At 40.3% G+C, this 24,466-nt stretch overlaps 1 protein-coding gene across 2 annotated transcripts in view; it reads right to left on the reverse strand.

Annotated features, from left to right (window-relative positions):
- Positions 1-24,466, reverse strand: part of SAMD12 (sterile alpha motif domain containing 12) — a 379,933-nt gene that overhangs the window by 196,421 nt on the left and 159,046 nt on the right. For both annotated transcript variants that reach the window (XM_032415888.1, XM_032415887.1), the window contains exon 3: positions 18,867-18,996. In XM_032415888.1, coding sequence (XP_032271779.1) covers positions 18,867-18,996 — 130 coding nt within the window. The remainder of the gene's footprint in view (positions 1-18,866; positions 18,997-24,466) is intronic.

Below are 24,466 nucleotides of genomic sequence, written 5' to 3' on the forward strand. Positions count from 1 at the left end.
CCAGGGCATATTCTTCAAATTCTGGCAAGGGATAATTGATGATACTACACTTCTACTTAGTATATCTCCAACGTGCCCTCCAGAGTCAGCTGAAATCAAGGAAATCTTTAAACTTGTGCAAAATCAAATAATAAAGACTGGATCTCATCTAAAATAACATTGAGCTTATTGAACTGAATGTTGCAGCTGCCAAAATTCCAGATTGAAGGAATTGTCCTTTGATTTGTGAAAAATCAAACCATCCAGCGGTATAGAGTTTCATTCATTTGGGCTTGATTAGCCTGACCCCTACTACCCATGATAACAAGCACAAAGATATCACAGGATAACCCTTAAGCCCCATTTAACTCTTTTTAGGCTTGTTTTCCCCCCTGTATCTCCATCCATCTCTCTTTCATCCCTCAAATACTTAACATCTATATTTATTACAGGACTAATATGTGTGTAGTATTTGTGATAATACAAAAATTTGATTTTCATGATTCCATTAACTTTGTGCATTTTGATTTTGCAAAGTATTACCAGATTATAGGTTTTTTCATTTGACCAATCTTGGGGAAAAAAATTCATCAAAAGTTTCTGAATTTCATATTTTTCTTTTTGGATTTTTTTTTTTTTTATGGAGCTAAACAGAATTAGGTTAATGAAGATCTAAAGAAGATCCAGTTTCCCAGAAGTGACACATAGTGAATTCCTTCTTTAAAAAAGGAGCCCAGCTTCCTTCTCAAGCTTTTTTGCATCTCCATTCTGGTAGTGTTGGCCATTTAGTGATTGCTCAGCAAATGTTTATTGAGTAAATTAATGAGCGCTAATATAAAGATAATTGAACAATTAGTAGGTAATGAATGATCTGCAAATTAGCAATTTATAATAAATTACAAATTATTTAATCTGTAAATAATTAAACTGTAATCGAGATAATGTTAAATATTCAGTAAGTAAACAAATTACTGGAATGAAAAGGAAGGTTCTACTAAAAAATCTGAGGCCCAAACTACAGAATATTTGCAACAAAAAAGAAATGCTATTTTTTTCAGACACTGTAAACTGCGAATGGGCACTGAGACAAAATTAGATACACTGTGAGCAGGGCAAGTCACCGCGCCATTTTGCATCATTGCCTGTTGTTAACAAAGATGTCTTTAATAGTCAACTGCTCAATGCCCAATAGAATCTCACTGCTAAGACATACTTGAGAGGTTTTGCATTCAAAGTCCACCATTTTGCAGATGAGAAATCTGAGCCCCATTTCAGATGTACAACCTGCCCAAGTTTACCTGGCTAGTACGTTGCTGGCCTTTCCAGTTCATTCTTTTCTTTTCTTCTGTCCTACCTGCCATTAACTCCATCCCTAGTTCTCCAGTGACTACCATGTGTCATTCCTCTGCACTAGTCCAATTTTTGTGAACTGAGAGGTAGTGGGTTGCAAATAAATGAGGGTATATTTGTCACGCTTATCCCTTTAAACTATGAAGTTTCAAAGACAGGTACTATACTACTGATTACCTTGGTGACCTGGTTTTACCTCTAGTGGTGGTATATGCAACAATTGTTTCTACTGCTGCTACATCTAGGAAGTGTAGTCCTGTTTGCAGATTCAATGTATTTCTTAGTCTTTTTGAATGTACAGGGATACAGACTACAAAAACTTCTAAAAGCAAGTCAGCCAGTTTCTTAAATAATAAAAAGCAGAAAAAAACTGAAAAGGATAGTTTTCCAGGCAGGAAACAGACTTTTGCCATTATAGCATCCAACATATGATCAAAGAGAAAACATCAGTAAAACATATGTTTTTCCATAGTTTCTAGTCCATCTGTCCCTGACATTTTGCTAATTATCTCAAAAATGGGTTTTGGTATAATTTTCCTTTCCCTTCTATTTCTAGTTAAAGGTAACAATATCTCTTGGTGAATAACAGCTCCAGTATTCAATGATCTTGAACAACCATGCTTGGTAAATATACACACCATTCTGGAGTTCCAAATCTCCTAAGACAATCTTCTCCTTGGTGTCAAAAATCTTTCCTTAGAATTTGTGTGTTCTATAGCGTAGAACAACAGAGCACATTCTATAATAGAGAAATATGACCGTACTGAGCAAAACCAGGGCAAAGTGATGGGAGTAAAGAAGGCAAAATTTGCCTTGGACTGGAGCAAAAAATGTAGCCTCCAGTGTCAGGAGCTGAGTACTGCCATCTACTGGCCACGAGGTCTGGGTCAATTTTCCTCACTTCTTTAGATTCCTCATCTGAAGAGAGACTCACATGTAGATCAACAGGGTTCTGAGGTTAGATAATGTGTTTGAAATATCACTTCATACATTTCAAGTGTGATACAAATGTCAGTGGGAAATTTCTTATGAGTAAAACAATCTAAGATTCTAGGGACATCCACAGAATGGTTAACTACACACATTCAGAAAACTGCTTAGAGAAACAAAGTGGCTTCCCTTTTACGTTCTGTGGCAGTACTTTTTGTCAGTACCCAGTCATCACTGCATCCTTTACCCTGTAGCTGTCTACATTTGTTGGGAGAGGCTAGTCTTTGCCTGGAACTTCGTGGGAGCATATTTTGCAAAAACAGAGGTAACAATATCTTGTCCCCCTTTTTCTATGTGTTCAACTGAACATTACTGTGAATTTACTGCCAAAGGGCAGATATGAGGCTAAGATCCTTCTGGAATGACTACAGCAATCCCATCTTTCTCCCTCTAGATACAGCTCACTGTCCTCTGAAAGATTTATAAAGAAGGACACTGTGGCAACACGCGACCTTTCGAAACTGCTCACACTATGTTCTCTCCCCGGAAGGAATTCTAATGTCCTCTTGTCTTGTGTTGCCTGCCGCTTACCAACCACGGGGGGAAAGACACTGAAAATTTAATGAATTTAAGAAAAGCTGTGCAAGCTTCTCTTTTGGAGGAGCCTTAGGGAAGAGGGTAGCAGACAGAAAGAAAACATTCAAAGAAATTACACTGCCCCCGAGGGTGGCATCTACAGAGGACAGTGACAGGGATTTGGAGATGTATTATTTTTCTAGTGCCCATTTACCTACAGGGCTGGTTTCACTACCATTGCTGGCTACAACCAGAGCAAAGGTGAAGGGGTAAGATCAATATCAGAGGCAAAAACACTAGAGAAAGAAAACTGTGACTCCAGAATACAACAAAGAATATAGGATGGACACAGCCAGGGAGGAGAGGGTGGGTGTTAAAAAGAGAAGCGTATGGAACCAGATACACAATTGGTCTGAAAAGCATAAATACATACAACATCCAGAGAATAAAAGCCAAAGAAAATATTTTGCATTTAACTAATACAGAAACATACTTGCCATATATTTTTAAGTGGAAAAGAGAAGGCTATGCCACTCTCTAAGGTACGACACTGTTCTTTTAAGTATGCACAGACAACAACCTGAAAGGATACACATCAAAATCTTTCAAGTTAGCGGCGCCTGGGTGGCTCAGTTGTTAAGCGTCTGCCTTCGGCTCAGGTCATGTTCCCAGGGTCCTGGGATCAAGCCCCGCATTGGGCTCTCTGCTCCGCGGGAAGCCTGCTTCTCCCTCTCCCACCCCCCCTGCTTGTGTTCCCTCTCTCCCTGTGTGTCTCTCTCTGTCAAATAAATAAATAAAATCTTAAAAAAAAATCTTTCAAATTATTTCTGAATGTTGGAATCTGAGGGGGATTTTTACACGTTTCTTTTTTTCGTGTATGTATACTTTCTAATTTTTCCACATTGAATATACAAAAAGCAAAAGTAATACATGTTTTTTAAAAACTGTGACTTCTAAATTTCTTTTATAACCATCACTGAGAAAACATATTTGGGTATAGGGAGGAAGAGGTTAGAATATGGATCTACAAACGATAGGCTGTGGGCCAAATCTAGCCTGCTGCCTATTTTTATTAATAAAGTTTTACTGGAACACAGACACCACATTCATTTACATACACAGGCAGAGTCCAGTAGTTGGGACAAAGACCATATGGCCTGCAAAGCCAAATGGCCCTACCTGGCTCTTTACAAAAAAAGGTAGACAACCGCTGGGCTAGAAGAATCCATTCTCTGCTATTGGAATATCCATTGCACATTATTAGCTGTCAGGAAGTCATGACCTCTGTGTCTCAGCTTCCCCATAAAGAGAAGGATAATACATCTTAGAGTTGTCTTGAGGATTAAATGAGTTAATGCATAAAAAGTATTTATTGCTGCACCTGGCACATTAGGAAACTCTCAAAAACATTATTCTACTTATTACCTACTTCCTTTTAAACAAGATACATTATTGCACTATTAGGTTAAACCTAATGAAACTGCCATTTTGTTGGTGACATTGTTCAACCTTGGCAATCTTCTATGGTTCAATGTGACCATACTTCACCACTTGCTCTTCTCATTTCTCCTGTGTAAGTCGTAATCTCTGAGAGAGTGTCAATGTCATTAAGGCAGTTTGGGGGTAGCTAATTTGCCTTGAAGAGCTGAGAATAAAAATCTAGCACTGTTGTACCCAAATCCAGACAATATGGATGTCTGAAACAATAATGCTGAATTTGTATTATGCTTTGTTACTTGTGAAGCACTGGCAAATTAGCACTAAAGCATGTATGGTGTGACAGATCCCCTGACCTGCCCTGCTGCCCTAAACAGAAGCTTTTCAGATAAAGGATATTCTTCCCATCCTCCAAAATAACACCTGTCTCTTGAATTTCAGCAGGCCCAGCAAGCTCCCACAACACTGTGACAATCACTCTTGGCACTGAGCAGAAATCCAGACATATTCTGCCACAGTGTCCGTGGGAAGACCTGCCTGAAGGGAATAGGGGACTCTGGATCCCACAAAAGTTCAAGAATCTGTCATTCAAGTGCACTTAAAGATGGCATTTTGGGGCTTAGTACAGATCCAACATAGGAATTCTTCAAAGAAAAAAAAAATCAAATGGGGCTTCTCTAAGAATTAGACAGGAAGACAGACCTGAACATCAATGGAAGGTAATGATAAGAAGCTGCAGATGGAAAAGTATAGGATGAGCTTCATGAAAAGGAGGCAGATCAGGAAACTGAAGGACTAATCAAGTATTTTTATCAACATATATGAAGAAGGGCTTTAAGTTCAGTACTAAGCTTATCAAAGGAAGAACAAACTCAATTTAATCCAATCAACACTTATTAAATGCCTATTTTATGCCAGGCACTAGGTTAACACAGCTAGAGATAGTAAGATAAACCAGATGCTATTTCTACCCTACAGGAGTTTCTGGGCTGGTGGAAGGAAGATAAACATGTAACCAAATAATGTTAATATAATATGATCAGTGTTCTAACAATAATAGCGGTTATACATTCACTGCAAAAAAGGTAAAGGAAATACAGAATGGAAAAGTTAATTTTGCTTGGAAAGGCCCAGGGAGGGTAGGGAAGAGAGAAATAATTGGAGATGGGTCTCGCAAATTACTCAAAGTTCACTAGGTGGACAGTGAGGCAAGGATGAGAGTGGTCTGGCTGCAAATGGACCTGAGGAATGTTTATCAAGAGCCTCACATGCCAAGCTTAAGAATCTGGACTTTATCCAGTAGGCATTTAGTCTTTTTAAGCAGGAAGAGATCTGGTCAATTCTGATATAAAGAGACAAAAGAACAGATGCTTTCCCAGAGAGCCATGAAGTAGGATCACAGGAGACTGTTCAGGCCGACTAGGGAAACCTAGACCAGAAGGATTGCAGTAAGAGTAGCAAGGAGGGGACGTATGCTGGACACAGCAGGGCTTCAAACCGGAATGCAGAAGTGGAGGCAGAAGTCTAAAGACTCAAGGGAGAGAGAGACGAACAGAATTCTGGTGTGTGTGTGGGGGTCACATAGGCAGGGAGAAGAGCAAAGGTTAGGGGACTGCTCTTGGGAGAGAGAATATCTTTTCCTCAGAGACATAAAGGAAACCATTAAGAAGGGGGTAAAAATAGAGGTAATACTGCAGGGAGGAATGTTAAGAAAATTTATCTCCATGGGTGTCTCCTCAGAATAATGAAAGGGGAGAGGGATGGGGGCTTTGTGGAAAGGGAGCTTAGGCGTAGCACCACTGTTGGAGACTGGGAAAACGGAAAAACCAGAGATCTGTAAAAGCAATAATCCAATAGATCCTGACCCAGGATCCACTTGGGCCAACACCTCACACATTGGTGATCTCTCTCATCTGCACATTCCATTTTTTTCCAAGAGTGCTCTGAGCTTGTCAGTCCACTCACCATGGTGATGCTATTATCACTGATGGGTGGTGAATGACATCCAAGGGAGGAAAATTTAGTTTCCTTAGCCTGACACTCAAAACCTCTTTTCACGTAGCCCTCAGACTACTGATCTATCTCCACCTCCATCACTCATCCCTCCTCAGGTCCAGAAGCCCAAATGCTTTCAGGCTCAGGCATGTAACCCCCGTGTGTGAAGAGGCAGGGTCTGATGCAATAAGGGGTGGCGAGGGCTATGGCTTAAAAGCTGCTACATTTTCTTGTTCTCTAGGGTCAAACAAAATACATAAATACAACTTGGTATTTCAGGGACTTTCTCTTTTAAAATCCTACACAGGACAAATCCAGCCTCCTCCAAGCAGACTTCCCAATCAACTAGGCTCCTAGATAGGAGTTCCTTCTTAAGTCTTCTTTGGTGCTTACCCCCGTGTTTATTTTCTTTCATCACTCGCTTGTACTTACAAGATGCTATCTTTCATAGCACAGAGGTCAGAATGTGAGCTTTGGATTCAGATGGCCCTGGGTTAAAACCTTGACTTTGCCATTTTTAGGTTTTTATGACCTAGACAAGAGACCTAAGTTTTCTGAGAGTCATTTTCCTCATTTGTAAATTGGAAATAATAATATTACATTATGGGTTATTGTGACAATAAGTTAAATAATGTATGCAAAGTACTTACTGGAGTGCCTTGCATGCAAACACTCAAATATTTTTTAAAATATGAGTTTTCTCCAACCATATATTTTTATTTATATTTAACAATGAAACAAAACTACACATGTGTATATACATATATATACATATATATGTAAACATATATATTTATTATATTTATTTTTTTCCCATCCTTAAGAGCCCCAGGGTGCATGGGCAGAATCTTTTGTCATGACACTCAATGGGGGGATTGGGAATCATGCCCTTTAGAGGCAATCCAAGGGGCATATATTTATTTTTATTAAACAATGAAACAAAAACGTGTGTGTAATACATATATATGCATATATATATGTACACACATTTACATAATTCTTTCCCATTTGAAAAGTGATTTCTATACTCTCCTTTGCTTCTTGTAAACCTATGTATGGAGTCCATACAATCACAGACCAGTAATAATAACTAGTAGCAACTTTGTAAGGTACACTTTATAATATTTTTAAGAAAGGGAAACTGAGACTCAGGGAAGTGAAACAGACTTTGCCAAGGCCAGTGACTAAGAAGTGGAGAGGACTCTATCATGGGTCTCCACAGTCCAGGCTTTCTCTAATCTTTCGTAACTATCCAAGATAGGAAGCCTGTCAAGAGCAATAATTAAACACTTAACAGTCACATCACCCCAAAGTTAGTATGGAAATTGAAAAATATATTTAATGAGACTCTGAAGGAGGAACACGAGAGCCCAGACACAATGGCCTAGAACGATACTGGCCAAGACCTCTTGACGACAATTGTATTTCATCAAAAACAGTGCCACGGACTCTTAAATATAACCAGTCCCCGCCGTGTGGACTTCCATTTCCTCCATCAACAAATATGGTGCCACAATCACCATAAGTGATGCCATGTGAAGGAAGAGAGCCACTGCTCCAGAGAGCAGACTCCCTCTATAGGGCATGATTCCCAATCCCGCCATTGAGCATCATGACAGAGGTGCTGCCCATGCACCCCGGGGCTCCTAAGGATGGGAAATATGACTTGACAGGATGGCTACACAGTGTATTAATGTTCAAACAGGGATTGGCAGCAAAATCAAGGGAAGGGGATCTCCAATTTTGCAATCTGACTTCAGTACTTCCCCAAACAACATAAAACAAAAAGCAAAACAAAACAGACAGTAAAGTCATCAATAAAAAAAAGGAATGGACACAGAAGCTAAAAAGCAAACAGACTTATCCAAACAGATCGTGTTTCATCAACTTCATTTCTCTGACAGAGCAAAAGGCTCAGTGTTCAGAGTAAAGCAGCAAAGGAAGCTGAACATTTGGTCATATTTAGTAAAATGTGACCGTCTCACAGGGGACTAGAAAGGTGGAATTAAGAGGGAGACAAGGAGGAAAAACTGGATCTGGCTGAAAAAAAGAATGAGATTGAGTTTGTGGCTAAAAAACCACCACTGGGCTCCTAGAATTTGGGTTGGGAAAATAAGCTAAAAGGGTGTGCTTTAAAAAAATAAAAGGGTGTATCTTGCCCACTTCTGGCCCCCCCTTCTATCTGTGAGGCAACCTGCTGGACCTTTCCTAAGAACAGTCTCCTGTTCTTCCCCAGTAACGTGACAGTGAGAGGTAATAGTTACGGAGCCCCTACCACGTGTCAGGCACTGTTTTAAGTATTTTCTAGGTGGTAACTCCTCTCAACAACCTGTGTGGTAGGTCCTGCTGATGTGAAGTGCTCAGCAACTATACTTACCTGGACTCACCCACTACACTCTGAGCCGTGCTTCTTCCTATCTGTAACAGCTCTCAAGAGGAGCCTTGTGCACACAGAGAGCCTCCAAGACACAGGAGGTACGATGTCAGGGGTTTTCTAAAGCAGGATGGTCCCGTAAGTTACAACTTTGATAAGAACATCTGGCTGGCACTGGCATTTCTGGGGTCTCAGAAGCCTTGGGTTTGGGTCTGTTAATGGGTGCTGGCTGGGAGAAGGAGCAGGATATCTGGCAGGCGAGGGGAGTGCTGGATGAGGGTGCAGAAAGCTAGCTCCTGACCCCAGCCCTGCATTCCCTGGCTGTGATAACCTGGGCAAACCTTTCAAGTCTCATTTCCCAAACCACAGAACCTATAATAGTAGTGAGGGGCAGGGGAAGATCATTGAAGAAAAAAACTGAATCAGGTAGCAAGTAAAAATCCCTCCACCCCCCTGTAGGAGTAGTCTTAATTATTTAAGTCTATGCAATTGGTTAAAAAAGAAAATCCTTCTAGTCCTTTGATGGATGAAACAAATAGTTCATTTGGTGACAAACTCCATTCTTATCTTTTCAAATAGAATATTAAATAAATGCTGTATTTAGAATATCAATGTCCCCTTAAGAGCAGTTTCCTTACACAAACGTACAAAGTGGCCCTGTTCTGGGATGAAAATGGGAGAAATGGTTTTCCTAACATAAAACTTATCGTATTTTTGGGGCGCCTGGGTGGCTCAGTCGTTAAGTATCTGCCTTCGGTTCAGGTCATGATCCCAGGGCCCTGGGACCGAGCCCCGCATTGGGCTCCCGGCTCAGTGGGAAGCCTGCTTCTCCCTCTCTCACCCCCTCTGCTTGTGTTCCCTCGCTTGCTGTGTCTCTCTCTGGCAAATAAATAAATAAAATCTTTAAAAAAAAAATAAATTTATCATATTTTTAAATGAGATTTTGTGTGTTAAAATTCCTTTGGTTTATAAAATGTGGTGGGGTAATTTTTAATTTAAAAGTATGAATGAGTAAAATACTAAGGCAGCAACTAGATGCTACTGCAAAAATATCTTCTGAAATTTAATTCATCTGTGAAACCCAAAAGCCTTGGATGCACAAGCGTAGCTCAGACAAGCAGAATCAGTCATACAAGAGAGCTGTTCTTTTGTCAGCTGTCATCTTCTACCAGTTGGTAAAACCATACCTTTCTTTATAATAATGTTCTATCTTCAGATTATTCTTTCAGTGAAAAATGCATAAAGTGGATTTTCAAACTCAATTTCTTTACATATAACATATACATTTCTTTATATATATTTATGTATGTTGTATTAGATTGTGCTAAATATTTATACCTATATATTTATAATATAGATGAATATAAAACCTATCTCCTATCTATCTTCATCATTTTTTTTAAAGATTTGAGAGCGAGAGAGAGGGCACATGTGCATGCATGGGGTAGGGCAGAGGGAGAGGGAGAATCTCAAGCAGACTCCACACTGAGCTCAGAGCCCAACTCAAGGCTCCATCTCACGACTCTGAGATCATGACCTGAGCCAAAACCAAGAGTCGGCCACTTAACCAACCGCACTACCCAGGTGCCCTTCTTCATCATCTTTAAATGATCCTACAGCCTGTATGGAAAGACACAGGATGACATTTTCATTTTTGCCTTTTAAAAACACTTTGCCATTTTAGAAAATTTGGAAAGCACACAAGTCTCCAAAAACCAACTCCGAGATATAATTTACATACAACACATTTCACACATGTGAGATGCCAAGTAGAGAACTTCTGACAAAGATAGAAAGCATTTTTATGACCACAGAAAGTTCCTTTGCTCCTCTTTGCCATCTCTCCTCCACATCCCAACCTAAGGAACCCCTGATTGCCAGAACTGCCAATTTTGTGTTTTAGATTTCATAGGATGGAGTCAGACTGTCGGTGCTCTTGGGTTTCTGACTTCTTTCCCTCAGCACAACGTGAGAGCCTTTCATGTTGAACGCGTCAGTAGTTGGTTCCTTTCTATTGTCAAGCAGTGCTCTTGGTGTGAATAAAGCACTGTCTGTTTATCCACGCTACTCTGGAGGGACCTAAGGATTGTTTAGAATTTTTATCTACTCTGAGTAACACTCCTTTGGATATTACTGGACTGGAATTTTTATGAATATACGTTTCCAATTCTCCTGTGTAAATACCCCAGAGGAGAATTGCAGGATCATTTAATAATTGTGTGATTAACCACATAAAAACTTCACAGTTTTTGAATCGGGTGGCACCACGTTATACCCAATAACAATGCATGAGAGATCTAGTTGCTACACATTCAGCAACCCTTAGGATTGCCAGTCATTTGAATGTTAGTCATTTTACTGAGTACGAAGTGGTATCTCACTGTGGTTTTATTTGCATTTTCCTGGTGACAATGTTGCTTAGTATATTTTCATATTTTATAGTACTTATTGTCCGTTTTTTTATCTTCCTTGTAAAGTGTCCAAATCTTCTGTCCATTATTATTGGACACATCTACTCTTCTAGATTTTAGGGTGATGATCTGCCTTGTGAAATCAGTTTTTTTATGGGTCCCAACAAAATCATTTTTATTTTGTCCAGCTTATTCTTGTTGTAAAGATCGCAGTGATAACATCCATGCTCTTCACCTATCAGAGCTGAAACGCTAAGACTTCTGCATCTGGTGAAATGATCATATGACTTTCTCCATTTATTCTATTAATGTAGTGAATCAAGCTGAATTTTCAAAAACTTAACCTTGAATATCTATGCACACATGATCATGATATAGTATCATTTTTGTCAAATGCTAGATTCAATTTGTTTGTATTTTGTCAAGGCTTTTAGGGTAAGGTTGATGAAGGGTATCAGTCTATGCCATACCATTCTTGTAGTACCTTTGTCAGGTTTTAGTGTTAATGGTTATTATGACCTTATGAGTTTGGAAGTGCTCCCCTTTCCCTCTCTTTTCTGAAAGAATCTGCATAGGTTTGGTTATTGATTATTTGAATTATTAGAAAAGCCTTCAGGACTTAGGTTTTGTGTACTTATGTGTATGTGTGTAGTTTTAATTTAAAATTTATTAGGAGATATGTGGCTAGTTAGATTTTCTAGCTTTGAGTTGGTGCTAAGTTATGGTTTTTAAGGAATTTGTTCATTTCATCTAAGTATATTGGCATAAACTCATTCATACTCTTTTCTTATTACTTTTTAATGTATATACGGAATTCAATGATGCCTCCAACTGTCTTTCCTGACATTGTCTGTCTTCCTAGTTTGGTCTAGGTAGATGTTTATCAATTTTGTTATCTCTTCAAAGAATCAACTTCTCCTTTGTTAGTTTTCTTTATTGCTTGTATGTTTTTAATTAATTTCAGCTCTTACTTTTGGATTATGTGTTCTTTTCTAATGTCTTAAGGTAAACATTTAATTTACTGACTTCAAGTCTTCTTTTAACATAGGCATTTAGTGAAACAATTTTCCTCTAAGTTGTATTGCAGCTGCGCAACACCAATGTTTGGAATATTCGTGTTTCTATTATTATTCTGTTCAAAATATTTTCTCATTTCCGTTGTGATTTTTTTCTTCACCCATGCGGTTCCTGCTTGTGTGTTAAGTTTCTAAATATTTCGGATCTTTAGGATATCTTGTTAATGATTCCTAATTTAATAGCTGTTGTGGTCAGAGCATGTGCCCTGTAAGACTTCAGTGTTTTGAAATTTGTTGAGATTTATTTATACCCTTGCGTGCAGTGTATCATGGCGGATAATTCTCAGGAACTTGAAAGGAGCGTGTGTCCTGAAGTTTTGGGGGCGTAGTATTCTGTTTGGCATGCGGCAGCGGCTATATAAATTCTTCCAATATATGAATTAACTGTGATTTAACAAATACTTCGAAAGGGACTGGTCAGAGGACTAGAATGGAACTCTTTAGAGAAAAAGGAGGGAGCCGGCGTAGCTAGATCAAAGAGGAAAGGATGGCTGTAACAGGGAGCACGTACCCAGGTGAAACAGGGGATGACTGGTGCAAGCAGAGGCAGAAAAAGGTTATTTGTAAAAGAGAACAGGGGCATGTCTTCTGGAAGAAGAGGAAGCAGCAGATGAGATGGGGTGGAGAGGAAAAATAGTCAGGGAAATCCCACCAGATAGTCTATATGTTCTCGGTGTGGTCGAAGGAGGACATCTACTAAAGATGAAGGAACTTGGGAGCAGTCTGCTGGGATGAATAAAAGAATGGGGGGACTGTGCCATGGCCCGACTGGGGACTGGCAGCAACAATCGGTCCTGGGGGCAGCAGTCCTCAAGGGCTTTTCTCAGCAAAGGTTTCTTTTTTTTTTTTTTTTTTTTAAAGATTTTATTTATTTATTTGAGAGAGAGAGAATGAGAGAGAGCACATGAGAGGGGGGAGGGTCAGAGGGAGAAGCAGACTCCCTGCCGAGCAGGGAGCCCCATGCGGGACTCGATCCAGGGACTCCAGGATCATGACCTGAGCCGAAGGCAGTCGCTTAACCAACTGAGCCACCCAGGCGCCCTCAGCAAAGGTTTCTAACCTGGGAACCTAAATAGGACCTATGGGTGGGTTTCGGTTAACCTCAGCAGAACTTCCTAATAATTAAACTTTTCACCTATCAATGTGACAGGTCCTACAACAGGACTCACCCTGGGTAGCAAACCGATTTGTCTGCAGACCTAAATGACGTTCTCCGAAAAGCTTTATCAGAAATGAAGCTGATATTCTGGTCTCCATTTATACTTTTCATTCAAAGGGGTATTCTTTTTATTGACCTCATAAAACCCGGGATGACATCTAAAGCCTTTTCCAATATTTAAAAGTCTATTATCCTGGATCATCAAGACAATCAAATTCAGCAACCCTGCTTTAAGAACGCTGGGGAGTGTCAAGGTGATGTTAGTAAGCTTTCCATCAAAAGGGGTTAAAAACAATAAATGCTGTTGTTGGAAAATTAACTTACGGGAAACAGGCCCTGATGATGTCAGGAACTTTACTATGCAGCTCTAGGCTGCTTGAGGTTTAATAAAAAATGTAGAGCAGTTCATACAGAAGAGAAATGTAACAAAACACAAAGACATAGAAAAGTAAAACACAATATCCAGAGGGAAACCAATAATGACAAGAAAATGTACAGATGTGGTGCTGTGATAGTTACATATGCCCACACTTTATTTGGCTACACTGGATTCTAATAAGTAGTATACTCACAGATAGAACACATAAAGTAACTAACAATTCCACTTCTTCTGATAAATTGTTAACTACATATCCGGCTGGTCTCTATGGGTAACACAATAAAGACAAGGAAGACAACAGCAGAAGGGTAAAAGGGTAGAACAGCTCAGAGAAACCAGCACTGAAGGGATTCATGTTAGCAAACACACAGATCCACAATCCAAAGGTCTAAAAAAGAGAGGTTTCCCTTTTATTCAATAGCATAAGCAGAACTGCCAAATTTGAGGGTGCTACATCTCAGCAGAATATTTTGAAATGGGGAAAGAGGTGGGGGTGGGGTGGCTGAAGCAGAAAAAGAACGAGAAATGTACTCATTTATTTTGCAGGAGGCCACTGGGAAATACTACAAATCAATACTGACCATTTGTGGGGGATATTCATATGATAACTATTTATTCCTGCAGACATCTGGACATCTAAAGAATTCCTATTACTGTGCCACAAAGCAGACTACATGGAAACCTTTTCCACATTCAAAATGGCTTTTAAAAATATTTTATATGCTGGGGAACTCTGAGTGCTTCACCCATAAAAATAAGTCTTTCAAGTTGGCAGGGGAAAGAACCCTTTCCAGGTGGAGGACTTGATGTTGAAGGAGGTAAACTCACTTTAGCAGCCAGGGAACAACACAAGGCACAGCCAGGCGCTGAAATAGCCTCAAACCTGAAAATATTCTTAACTGTGCATAAAAGAGAATCTGAAAGTTGCCTGTGAGCTTACACCTGGCCCCAGTAGAGCTTCCTCATCAACATTCCAAGCCGGCCTCAGAAAGCAGGAGAGAGAATCTTGCAAGCACAGGAAAATAGACAAATTTCTTTCCTTCAAGCCTAATCTGATGATTTAAATCTATCTATCCTAATGCCTCTCAGGTGTTCTAACCATCTTATGCCTTTTAAGAGCTCTTCTGCAGGGAGGTAACAGGAGTAGCTTCTCTTCTGATTAAACACATCTGCCACAAAATAGCAGGTGCCATCTGGACACAATGAAATTCTCAGAAATTCCAATAGGAAACTTGCAAAAGGTTTTGAATGCTAGTATATTGAAACATATCTTAACGTTTCTTAGACTTTGGAGAAAATGGGGGGAACGTTTGTGTAGAATCTAATGTCCTTCAAACAAAGGCATAAAAAATGTTAATAGAGTGGATTTGCTGGCCAAAATATAAAAAAAATTAACTACTAAAGTTAAAACAGGGTAATTTTCAAAACAGGTTAAAATCAGGACTCTTACCAAATACAAAAACAAACACATTTAAGATTTTTGTTTAAACTCATTAGTGAAGAAACCAGTTAAGATGTTACAACCAGGAGAAAGATATTACAAAGGAGAATCCAAAGAGCACACACCCATAGATCAGGGAGAGTAAAATGAATGTATAAATGGCAGGCAAAATTCACCTTTTCCACAGTGGCTAGGAAAACCAACTGAACCTCTATGGGACAGAATTTACACATCTACAACAAGGATTATTTTGTATTGCTATCAGTTATCTACAACTTGCCAAGTTGTAAAAACAGCTCTGTGGAATTAGATAGCCCCACATGGTGTGCTATTGACGATGCATAGTTTCTCACGGAAGCATAATTTTTTCCCTGCGCAGATCGCTGACCGTCTTATTTATTGCTGTATTCCCAAAACCCGGTACAGGGTAGCTGCTCCACAAATACTTGCTAAATAGTAGATAAATGTCTACTGTGTATCAGGCATTAAGCTAGGCCCTTCACATGCATCCTTCCATTTAATTCTCCCAACAACACCCTTTAAAATAATTATTCTCATTTCACTGATGAAAAACTAACTCATGTGATGTTGTACAGTTATTATTTGTCAAAGGTTGGGGGTGGAGGACAAGCAGGGAGGATCTGACTTGGGTCTATGAAAGCCCTTTTTTCCCTTCTTTCCATTTAATATATGTCCTTTTTATTTGCCATCGCTATACCATCTGCTTCTAAATTAAGGGATTGTTTATAGGTTACACTGGTATAACAAACACACTTGCTTGATGAGCATGGTATTGGAGATCCACGCTTTGGGAAAAATAAATGAACAGCAACGCTCAAGAGAATCTAAGCATAAGGAAGAGACACCGAACGTCTTTGTTGCAACCTTGCAGATAAGCACAGGGTACTTACCAGCCCAGACTACCCGCCCCCCAACCACCACCACCATGCCACTCCACTCCACCTGGGTGCTCACTTCCCAATTCTCAGGATAATAAAGATAGATGAATTCAACACTGTTTATACGTGGTGTTTGTTTTCGGAGAGATCAGAACAGCACTTAGGAGATCAGCAACAGCTCACATTCAATGCATGCTTCCTAGGACCATGGATTACTTTCACAGTAACACTAGGAGGCAGGTACCATCACCTTTCTGCAGACAAAGAAAGCTGAAGGGCACCAGGAACCTTCACGAAATTCCATGGCAAAGCTGCAGCTCTGGGCTTCGACCTGGTACTTGTCACCACCCTCAGCACTCCACTATTTACCGGTGGCTGGTGAAGTTGGTTCTGTCACCGCAAGTCTTAATTTTTCACAGTCCTCTTTGCCCTGTTTTTCACAGCCTAGCCTCCAAGGGCACGGAGACCCCCCACCCACCCCCGCCGCTGCCCCCACCAGCTTCCAGCATCCTGGGGCTGGTAACTGCGGGCTGACTGCAGTCCTATTCTCTGGCCACTTGGCACTTGTGACCACCTGGGTATTTCACTTTCACTCCTGGAGAGGCAGGGGCCAGAGAACAGGGGAAGAGAGTGGTTTTTTGAGCCCTCAGATAGCAGAAGGTCAAAAAGATGTAGGCCGAATGTTAGTGTGAAATCCTCCTCTCTGTTCCCTAAGCCCCCAATACTTTTCTGTTTTCTTTTCTTGCCTGAAAACAGGCTGCCCTTAGAATGAATAGTATGTTTTTAGACACCTCCAGATGAGTCTTGACAAGAATAAGAGCAAAATGCTGACAGCTAGAAGGTGCCAATAAATGGCCACCTTAGTGGGTCGCTTAATATTATTTCATTTTAATCTTCACAACAACTCCTGGAGATGGGTACTATTACTATCTTTATTTTGGAGATGAGGAGTGAGATTGAGTAACTCATCTAGCTTAAGCAGCTTGCCCAAGATTCCAAGAAGGTTGTGATTGACCTGTAACAGTGGTGTTGCCTGGAGACCAAATGGGCCACCAAAAGCAACAGGACAGCTGTTCAAAACCCATATCTCATGCCCACACCCTCTTTCTTCATGTCACTTAGCAGAAAGCCTTGGGAAGTGGTATACTATGGACTCCAAGCCACAAAGGGATGGATGGCTCATCCTCTACAAACCAATATAAATGCCTACCCTTCCCTCAAGGGCATCTCACAATTCCTGCCCATAATAAAAGATAACACTACTTTCAAATAAGATCATGAGAAAGCCTTTGCCATTATTCTATCACACAGGCATTAAGAAACATTAAGCACACATTATCAGATGAAGGTGACCATAATCAGCCAAATGGTGACTAACTGATTGATTGCTTTTAGGGCTGGGAGAACTGACCCTGTATGGGATTTCCTTATATTCTTTTTTTTTTTTTACTTTTTATTGTTATGTTAATCACCATACATTACATCATTAGTTTTTGATGTAGTGTTCCATGATTCATTGTTTGTGAGGATTTCCTTATATTCTTAAAGGAGGGACTAGGAAAAAAAATAAGATACTCAGAATCTAAAAAGTTCTGACACTGCCTTCACAATTTTAGGAATTTCGTCTAAAAAACCATTATTCCAGTTGGTGGTGGGGGAAGCAAAGTACATTAAGGACAATTTTAACACTTAAGTTAGGAGGATTTCACTCTCTGTTAACTCACCTTGAGCTATACTTGAGTGTGTTCCTTATATTTTAAAACATTACCAATTTGGGTCAGCAGGAATCTAGGATAACCTAGCTCACCGGTTCTTTTGTATCAGAACCCTTTTTCCCAAATGAAGTTTTTGTACAATTCGAATATGTCAAACAGACATAAGGGAAGCTGCTTTAGCTGACACACCCACCTCCACCCAAAGCACACCCCTTGTACCTTTGGCAATCTTTAGTGTACCCAAAGGCTCCAAGGAATACACTTTGAAAAACACCCAGTTTGGAAAGAGGGTTGGCATCCACAGGGCTGGGCTACTCAAGAGCAAGTCACTTTCCCACCAGAGAAATAGTTTTCTCTTAAAAAAGGGAAGAACCTGGACTTGAATCAGGACTTCTCAACATGTTTTCCCTCTGAAGCACAGTGTTGATGCACAGAGCATATTCTCCAGTCCTATCTTTCATCATAGTGCTTGCAAAGGGGGAGGGAGGGCAGGGGAGGAATGCTGCCCATATCCGTCCAGACCCTCAGGGCAGGAGGGCAGGAGAGGTTTGGAGAAGATCTCCTGACTCTAATGGGCTCCCATGGTGGCCCCATCCGCTCCTTCTCGTCCACCCTGTTCTCCAATTGAGAGACATGATCCTAAGGGCTTTTGCAGTTCATTATACTGTCACAGTTTCTGCTTCCAAATGCTTCTTGGATCTAAATGGAATCTTCATTTTTGTTTTGAAGGTATTCATCTCAGGGGCAGTAAGTTAATATTATCATATTCACTTCAGAGTTTTCCTATTTTAAAGTCTTTCCTACTTAGAACATCTAATCCTGATCCTGTAACCCAGCTAATTTGGAAGACTTCCTTCCTTTCTTTTCTCTAGAATTGGTACACATTCATTTTCTCTAGAGTTCCCCAACCCCTTACCCTGATTCCCACATATTTGTCCTGGACACTTGGAATCCATGCTTCTCTAACTGCTTACGCTTATTAAGTAGCCTAGCTTGCATGGATCTGGAATCCATCCCCCCTTTTAAAGTAAACCCACGCCAGAAACTTCAGCAGGGAGATGCATTGCATTGTAAGGGTATGGGAAAGGCCATGGTGATGGGGAGAGGAAGAGGGAATAAAATATTTTGGATGCCGCATACTTTACCAGTAATGTCATGCTGTTTGAATGACTCACTGTAGATCTGATACTGATTCGGACAATGTTTCTTCAACCACTTGCAGACATCCTGCTGAGTCCACAGAGCCACTGGTTTTGACAGCTTCACCGTAGCCGACTATGAAGCAAGCAAGAAAAGTCTGTTAATGCCAGCCCCATGTCTAGAAAGGCACTATTGTTAGAAGTCTTAGCTTGTGTGGTCAAGGCTGCAGGCTGGAATCCCTGAAGATAAGTCTCTCTGGCCGTTTTCCTCCTAACCTCTACAGACCTTTCTCCATACCCCTGAAAACCAGAAGGAAAAGTCTAGGTGGAGAAGACCATGAAAATTATCCTTATTCCCAAGTGATCATCTCTACTGGAAAAAAAACACCCAGGAAGGAGTGTTTTCTGACCAATACTTCAACAACAAGGCAATGCTATTGTAAGCAATTAATTAAATTTTAGGGGTGAGATAGCTGCCCCCTAGTGGCCTTTCTCTGTACTCTAACAAAGTTTCCATTTCTCGTTACTCTCTGAGACCTCTAGGGTCTCACTAGCCCTGGCAGGTGCTAATAATTATTTTTGGAAACACATGTTGTTGGATTTAGATACCTTCATACTAAGAGTGCAAGTTGGCCTGGGAGTGGTCCTGTAAAGTCTAGGAATTAGTTATGCCACAGAAGGGAAGCAAAAAGTCAATTCCACCCAGTATGTGGAGAATGGTAATAGGATAACGGGGTGGCTAAACCTGATGTAGAAGTCAACTCATCAAGGCCTTTTATTGCTTAGTAAATCTTTCAGGGAGGGGTTTATGAAACAAAACAAAACAGAGGTGCAGGGGACCCAGCCTTTGACAGATGGCAGGTTACAAATTCATTCATTAATTAACATGTATCAGCTCTGTGCCAGATGCTGGTCTTCCTCATGGATCCCAGCAACCTGGCTGACGCAAGATGAAAGCTTACCTATTTAGGACTTTTTTTTTTTTTATCATTCCAGATCAGTGTTTGTCAACAAAATAGGATTATAATATCAAAAATTCTTTAAAGGATGTTAGGCAGCGCACAGACCTGGCCTTAAACATCACTGACCTTCTCACTAGGGATCATTTGCTTTTACTTCTCTTTCAATCTTTCAGATTAAGGCCTGGGGAGAGCCTCAATTTTGTAGGACTATGATTTAATATCTTTCAAACACCTGCTAACATTTTTGACAAAGAGGACTTGCTTCAGTCTTGCAATCTTTTTTTTTTTTTTTTTAAGATTTTATTTATTTATTTGAGAGAGAGAGAGAGCACATGAGAGGGGGAGGGCCAGAGGGAGAAGCAGACTCCCCGCTGAGCAGGGAGCCCGATGCGGGACTCGATCCTGGGACTCCAGGATCATGACCTGAGCCGAAGGCAGTCGCTTAACCAACTGAGCCACCCAGGCGCCCAGTCTTGCAATCTTCATCGGAAAGCAACATACCTAACAACTGTTCAATTTTATTTTGGTTATATTTAAGGTTACTTTTGTTTTATGGCAAATAAATTATGGTAAAAAAATAAAATTTTCAGTAGTAATATCTAGTATGCTTTTAAAACAAATGTGAGTTTAAAAACAGTTGGTCAATTAAAAAAATGAAGGGAACAGTAGTACAGATGGTAACAGAATAATAACAGAAGTGACATGCACGATTCACACTTGTGAAACATAGTGCTCGGGTATGTCTTTGCTTTATTAGTGTATTTCCAATTGTAGGATTCTTTGGGCCATGACTTACAAAATCATCACAAACAATATTCTTTACTTGATGCTGTGATGGTTTTTTTCACTCTTACTGTGACAGATGATTTTATACATGTACATATAACACAGCCATACATATATTTCTGCTTTTCATTCATTGTGATCAGCAGTCCTAAACTGGTATTTGGAGTTGATGTTCCCTCTCCTCGAATTTCAGCAAGGTCTGTGTTGGTCCTGGCCAATGGAGCATGGTGCAATCAATGTTATCCATGTGACTTCCGAGGCAAGGTCACAAAGAGACAGCTTCTGCCTGGCTCATCCTCTTTGGCACTCAGCTTTGGAACCCAACCACATGCTGTGAGGAAGCTCAGACCACATGAAGAGACAAATGTAGAAAATTTGGCCCATTCCCCAACAGACGTTTCAGCTGACAGCCACCACCAACCATCAGACAAGTGAGTAAACAAGTTGCAGATGATTCCAGCCACCAGTCTTCGAATCTTCCAACTGAGGCTCCCAGACACCACGATGCAGAGACAAGCCCTGCTGTGCCCTGAGTAAATTGCTGACTCAGGTAGTCCACGAACATCATAGATTGTTGTCTTTCACCACTAAATTCAGGATAATTTGTCCTGCAACCTTAGTAACAATTGGAACACTAAGTTACATGCTGGTGAGGACAGATCTGTTGTAACTGTGGTCCCAGAATGCCTTGCATTTAAGAGGTGCTACACAGCCACAGTGAATAAGTCAATATATTAATGAAATGAGCCCAGCAGTGAATTTCAAGTGTAGCCCTTTGCGGCTCTCCACCCACTGTGTTGTGCTCATGTGGCTCCTAGTCAGACGTGTCAGCCTCTTCCTTCCACCTCATATCCCTGAGTCACAGGCTGCCAGCCACTTTCCCTATAAGCTCTGTATGCAACCATATCAAATACTTTCCTAATTTTGATGAGCGAGGAGGACCTCTGGTGTGGATGGTGCAAACGAGTGAATGTTGTGTTATTCAGTTTCTTCCTTTTTGCTCATCACCACCTCCTTTCCTTTACATGATTAGGAAACTAGAATTTTGGCTCTTTTAGCTACAAATGCACTCACCGTTGTGTTTCACAAGTCAGCACTTCTGAATCTGGCTCCTTCCTGCTCTAAAAACTTTTCTTCAGATTAGCTGAATGAGTTCATAGCTGACACATCATTACCCTGAAACCCTTCACAAGTTTCCTGCAAGTAAAGCTAATCACATCTTTTGAAAACTCCTATGAACCACTCATAGATGGCTGTAAATTAGGAAGGGAAAGACAAGAGGATGAAGTTGCTTGTATATTAATATACTCAACTCCTGGAAGATCATCTTTAACCTGCTCATTTCCTAGGAAACAGAGACCACTCAGCACCAAGTCAAGCCCCGTCACCGGGCTTCAGGTAGAGATTAACCCATACATGCCAAGTCAACTCAAGAGGCATCCTCATCAGCCCACCATGTATGCTTTTGTTACAGATTTTCCCTTTGTCATAAATTCAAGTGTTGAGGCCAATACTCAAGGAGGTGCCTTGCTTTTCCTTCAGAGTATACTCTTACTAAGCAGTAATTGGTATCACTTACTTGGACATCAATTGACTCAAAGCTTTAGGCATAGATTATAAGACAGCAGGAACCTACAGGGATCTGCCTCCACATAGACTGGCATAAATAAAACGGGGAGGGATAAAGATTCCTATCATTAGGCACTGCTCGTGTCTTCCTAATCAGATAGTGATAAAAGTACTGGCCCCATTCATTAGCTGATTCTTAGCCTTGGCTTTATTATGAAATTGTTATTAGTTTGCTACACATTCACTTGTTAAGAGCCATAATGACTCCACTTGCCCCAGTCTGCGGCTGCTTACGGATTCTCAGAGCCCACTTTATTTTTTCTGCCTGAACTGCTCTTCGCGTAGCACCCAGGTGAACCGCAGTCACTTCTCTCATGATTGCCCAGTCTCTGATAGCAACCAAATTGGGGGAGTGAGTGCCATAACCTGATCCTTTTAAAGAGCTTAAACCTCCATGTGCAATTTGGAACAACAACGAGCATATGCTAAACTCAAGTCAATCCACGAATCATTGTCCCACCGGGAGGGGCAGAGTTGTCAGACTTAATAGCTCCACAGGGTTATTTCAACCGCCCTCCTTTCCTCGGCTCTTCTCACAGCTCTCTTTACACACAACTCCAGCCAAAAATTTTCTGATACTCTCCGTTTTCTTTCCCCCCTGCAGTGGGAGCCAAACCCAAAACAGTTCACAAAACAAATAAGTAGTATTAGTAAACTAGTAAAAAAAAAACCAAAAAACACAACAAAAAACAAAAACCCATCCTGCCCACAGGCAAACATTAAAAAAGTATTTGCCCCAGTTCCCTTTCTCCTAGCTCAGGTCTACCAAACCATTCTGGATTTACAACCCTGGAGACAATTTGAGTTTGTAGGAATGTTTTGTTGCCCTGAAAGAAGCCAGAGCAGTTTGTTATCTTAACGCTATGCATTGTGACTCTGAACAGAATCCCAGGCATTTCCTCTCGGAACTGGGCTCAGCCTTTCTCTAGACAAGCTCAAAGTGCACTTCAGAAGCTCTTAGGGTCTATTTTACAAGGAGACCCCACTTGATGCCGAAGACACATCCCTAAGGGATTTATTTGCAAATTACTTTTTCTTTTTTTTGTAAATGATTCCTTACCCTAATTCAATAGTTTCAGCCATGTTTTATGGTAATTTTTTATTTGTATTTAAATGGAGAGAACTCTTAAATTTTGAGTTCTTTGAGATAAACCTGAGGCTTTTCTAGGTTATAAAATAATTAAATGCTTTAAAGAAGTTTAATATTGAAGGAACATATAACAAAATGTTTTTCAAGTTAAATTTTATCTTGTCATTCAATTATCCCTTATCTGTTTTGCAATATAAAATCTCTTTAATTTACTAGGTTTTGATTTGTAAGACAACACTGCAATTTTGAGAACCAGTGGCTGTTATCAGCTAGGTAAGCTTACAGGAGGTCCAGTGGGCTGACGGGGGAAAAGCAGAGAACTCACAGATCATTTATATCCACTGGCAGGTCAAAGTGAGCTTTGTGCCCAAATACCAGAAAATGGTAAACACATTTGCAGCCTCTCATTATAAGCAGGTGTTTGCAAGCTTTCCTTTACCATCCTGCAATGTATTTCCTTTAGGCCAGAGTCTTTTCTTCCAATGGTTTCACCATTGTGTAATCTTACTCAAGATTTTTTGCAAAGTCACATCATTGGCTTACACTGAACTTAGAGGAAATCTACAATCTTGAGTCTTCTTCAAAAGAACTTCTGTCAAAGTAGGCGTTCTCTTTTCCTGAAAATAAATTTTTAACAACTTCAACTTTAGTTTGAAGGTTTCAATGCATCATCTGGAATCCTTATTAACCAGTATATTGGTTATTCTCCCATATTTATACCATCCATGTAAACACAAGCTCTTTAAGGTACTCAAACTTTTTTTTTTAAGATTTTATTTATTTATTTGACAGAGATAGAGAGAGAGCACAAGTAGGCAGAGTGCTAGACAGAGGGAGAGGGAGAAGCAGGTTCTCTGCCGAGTAGAGAGCCCGACACGGGGCTCGATTCCAGGACCCTGGGATCATGACCCGAGCCAAAGGCAGACACCTAATTGACTGAGCCACCCAGGGGCCCAGTACTCAAACATTTTTAAGAGTATAATAGGGTCTTGGGATTAAAAGTTTGAGAACCACGGTTCTAAGACATTACTAGTGTAGCGACATTAAAATAAAAAATTTGGCCTGATATCATTTTTTCCCTTAATTTTCCCATACTGAATTTTAGTGATGGCCTTTTTCATTCCTAAATGCTCAGAACC

This window comes from Phoca vitulina, unplaced genomic scaffold (assembly GCF_004348235.1).
Source record: "Phoca vitulina isolate PV1807 unplaced genomic scaffold, GSC_HSeal_1.0 scaffold18, whole genome shotgun sequence".
In the NCBI taxonomy this organism is placed as follows: domain Eukaryota; kingdom Metazoa; phylum Chordata; class Mammalia; order Carnivora; family Phocidae; genus Phoca; species Phoca vitulina.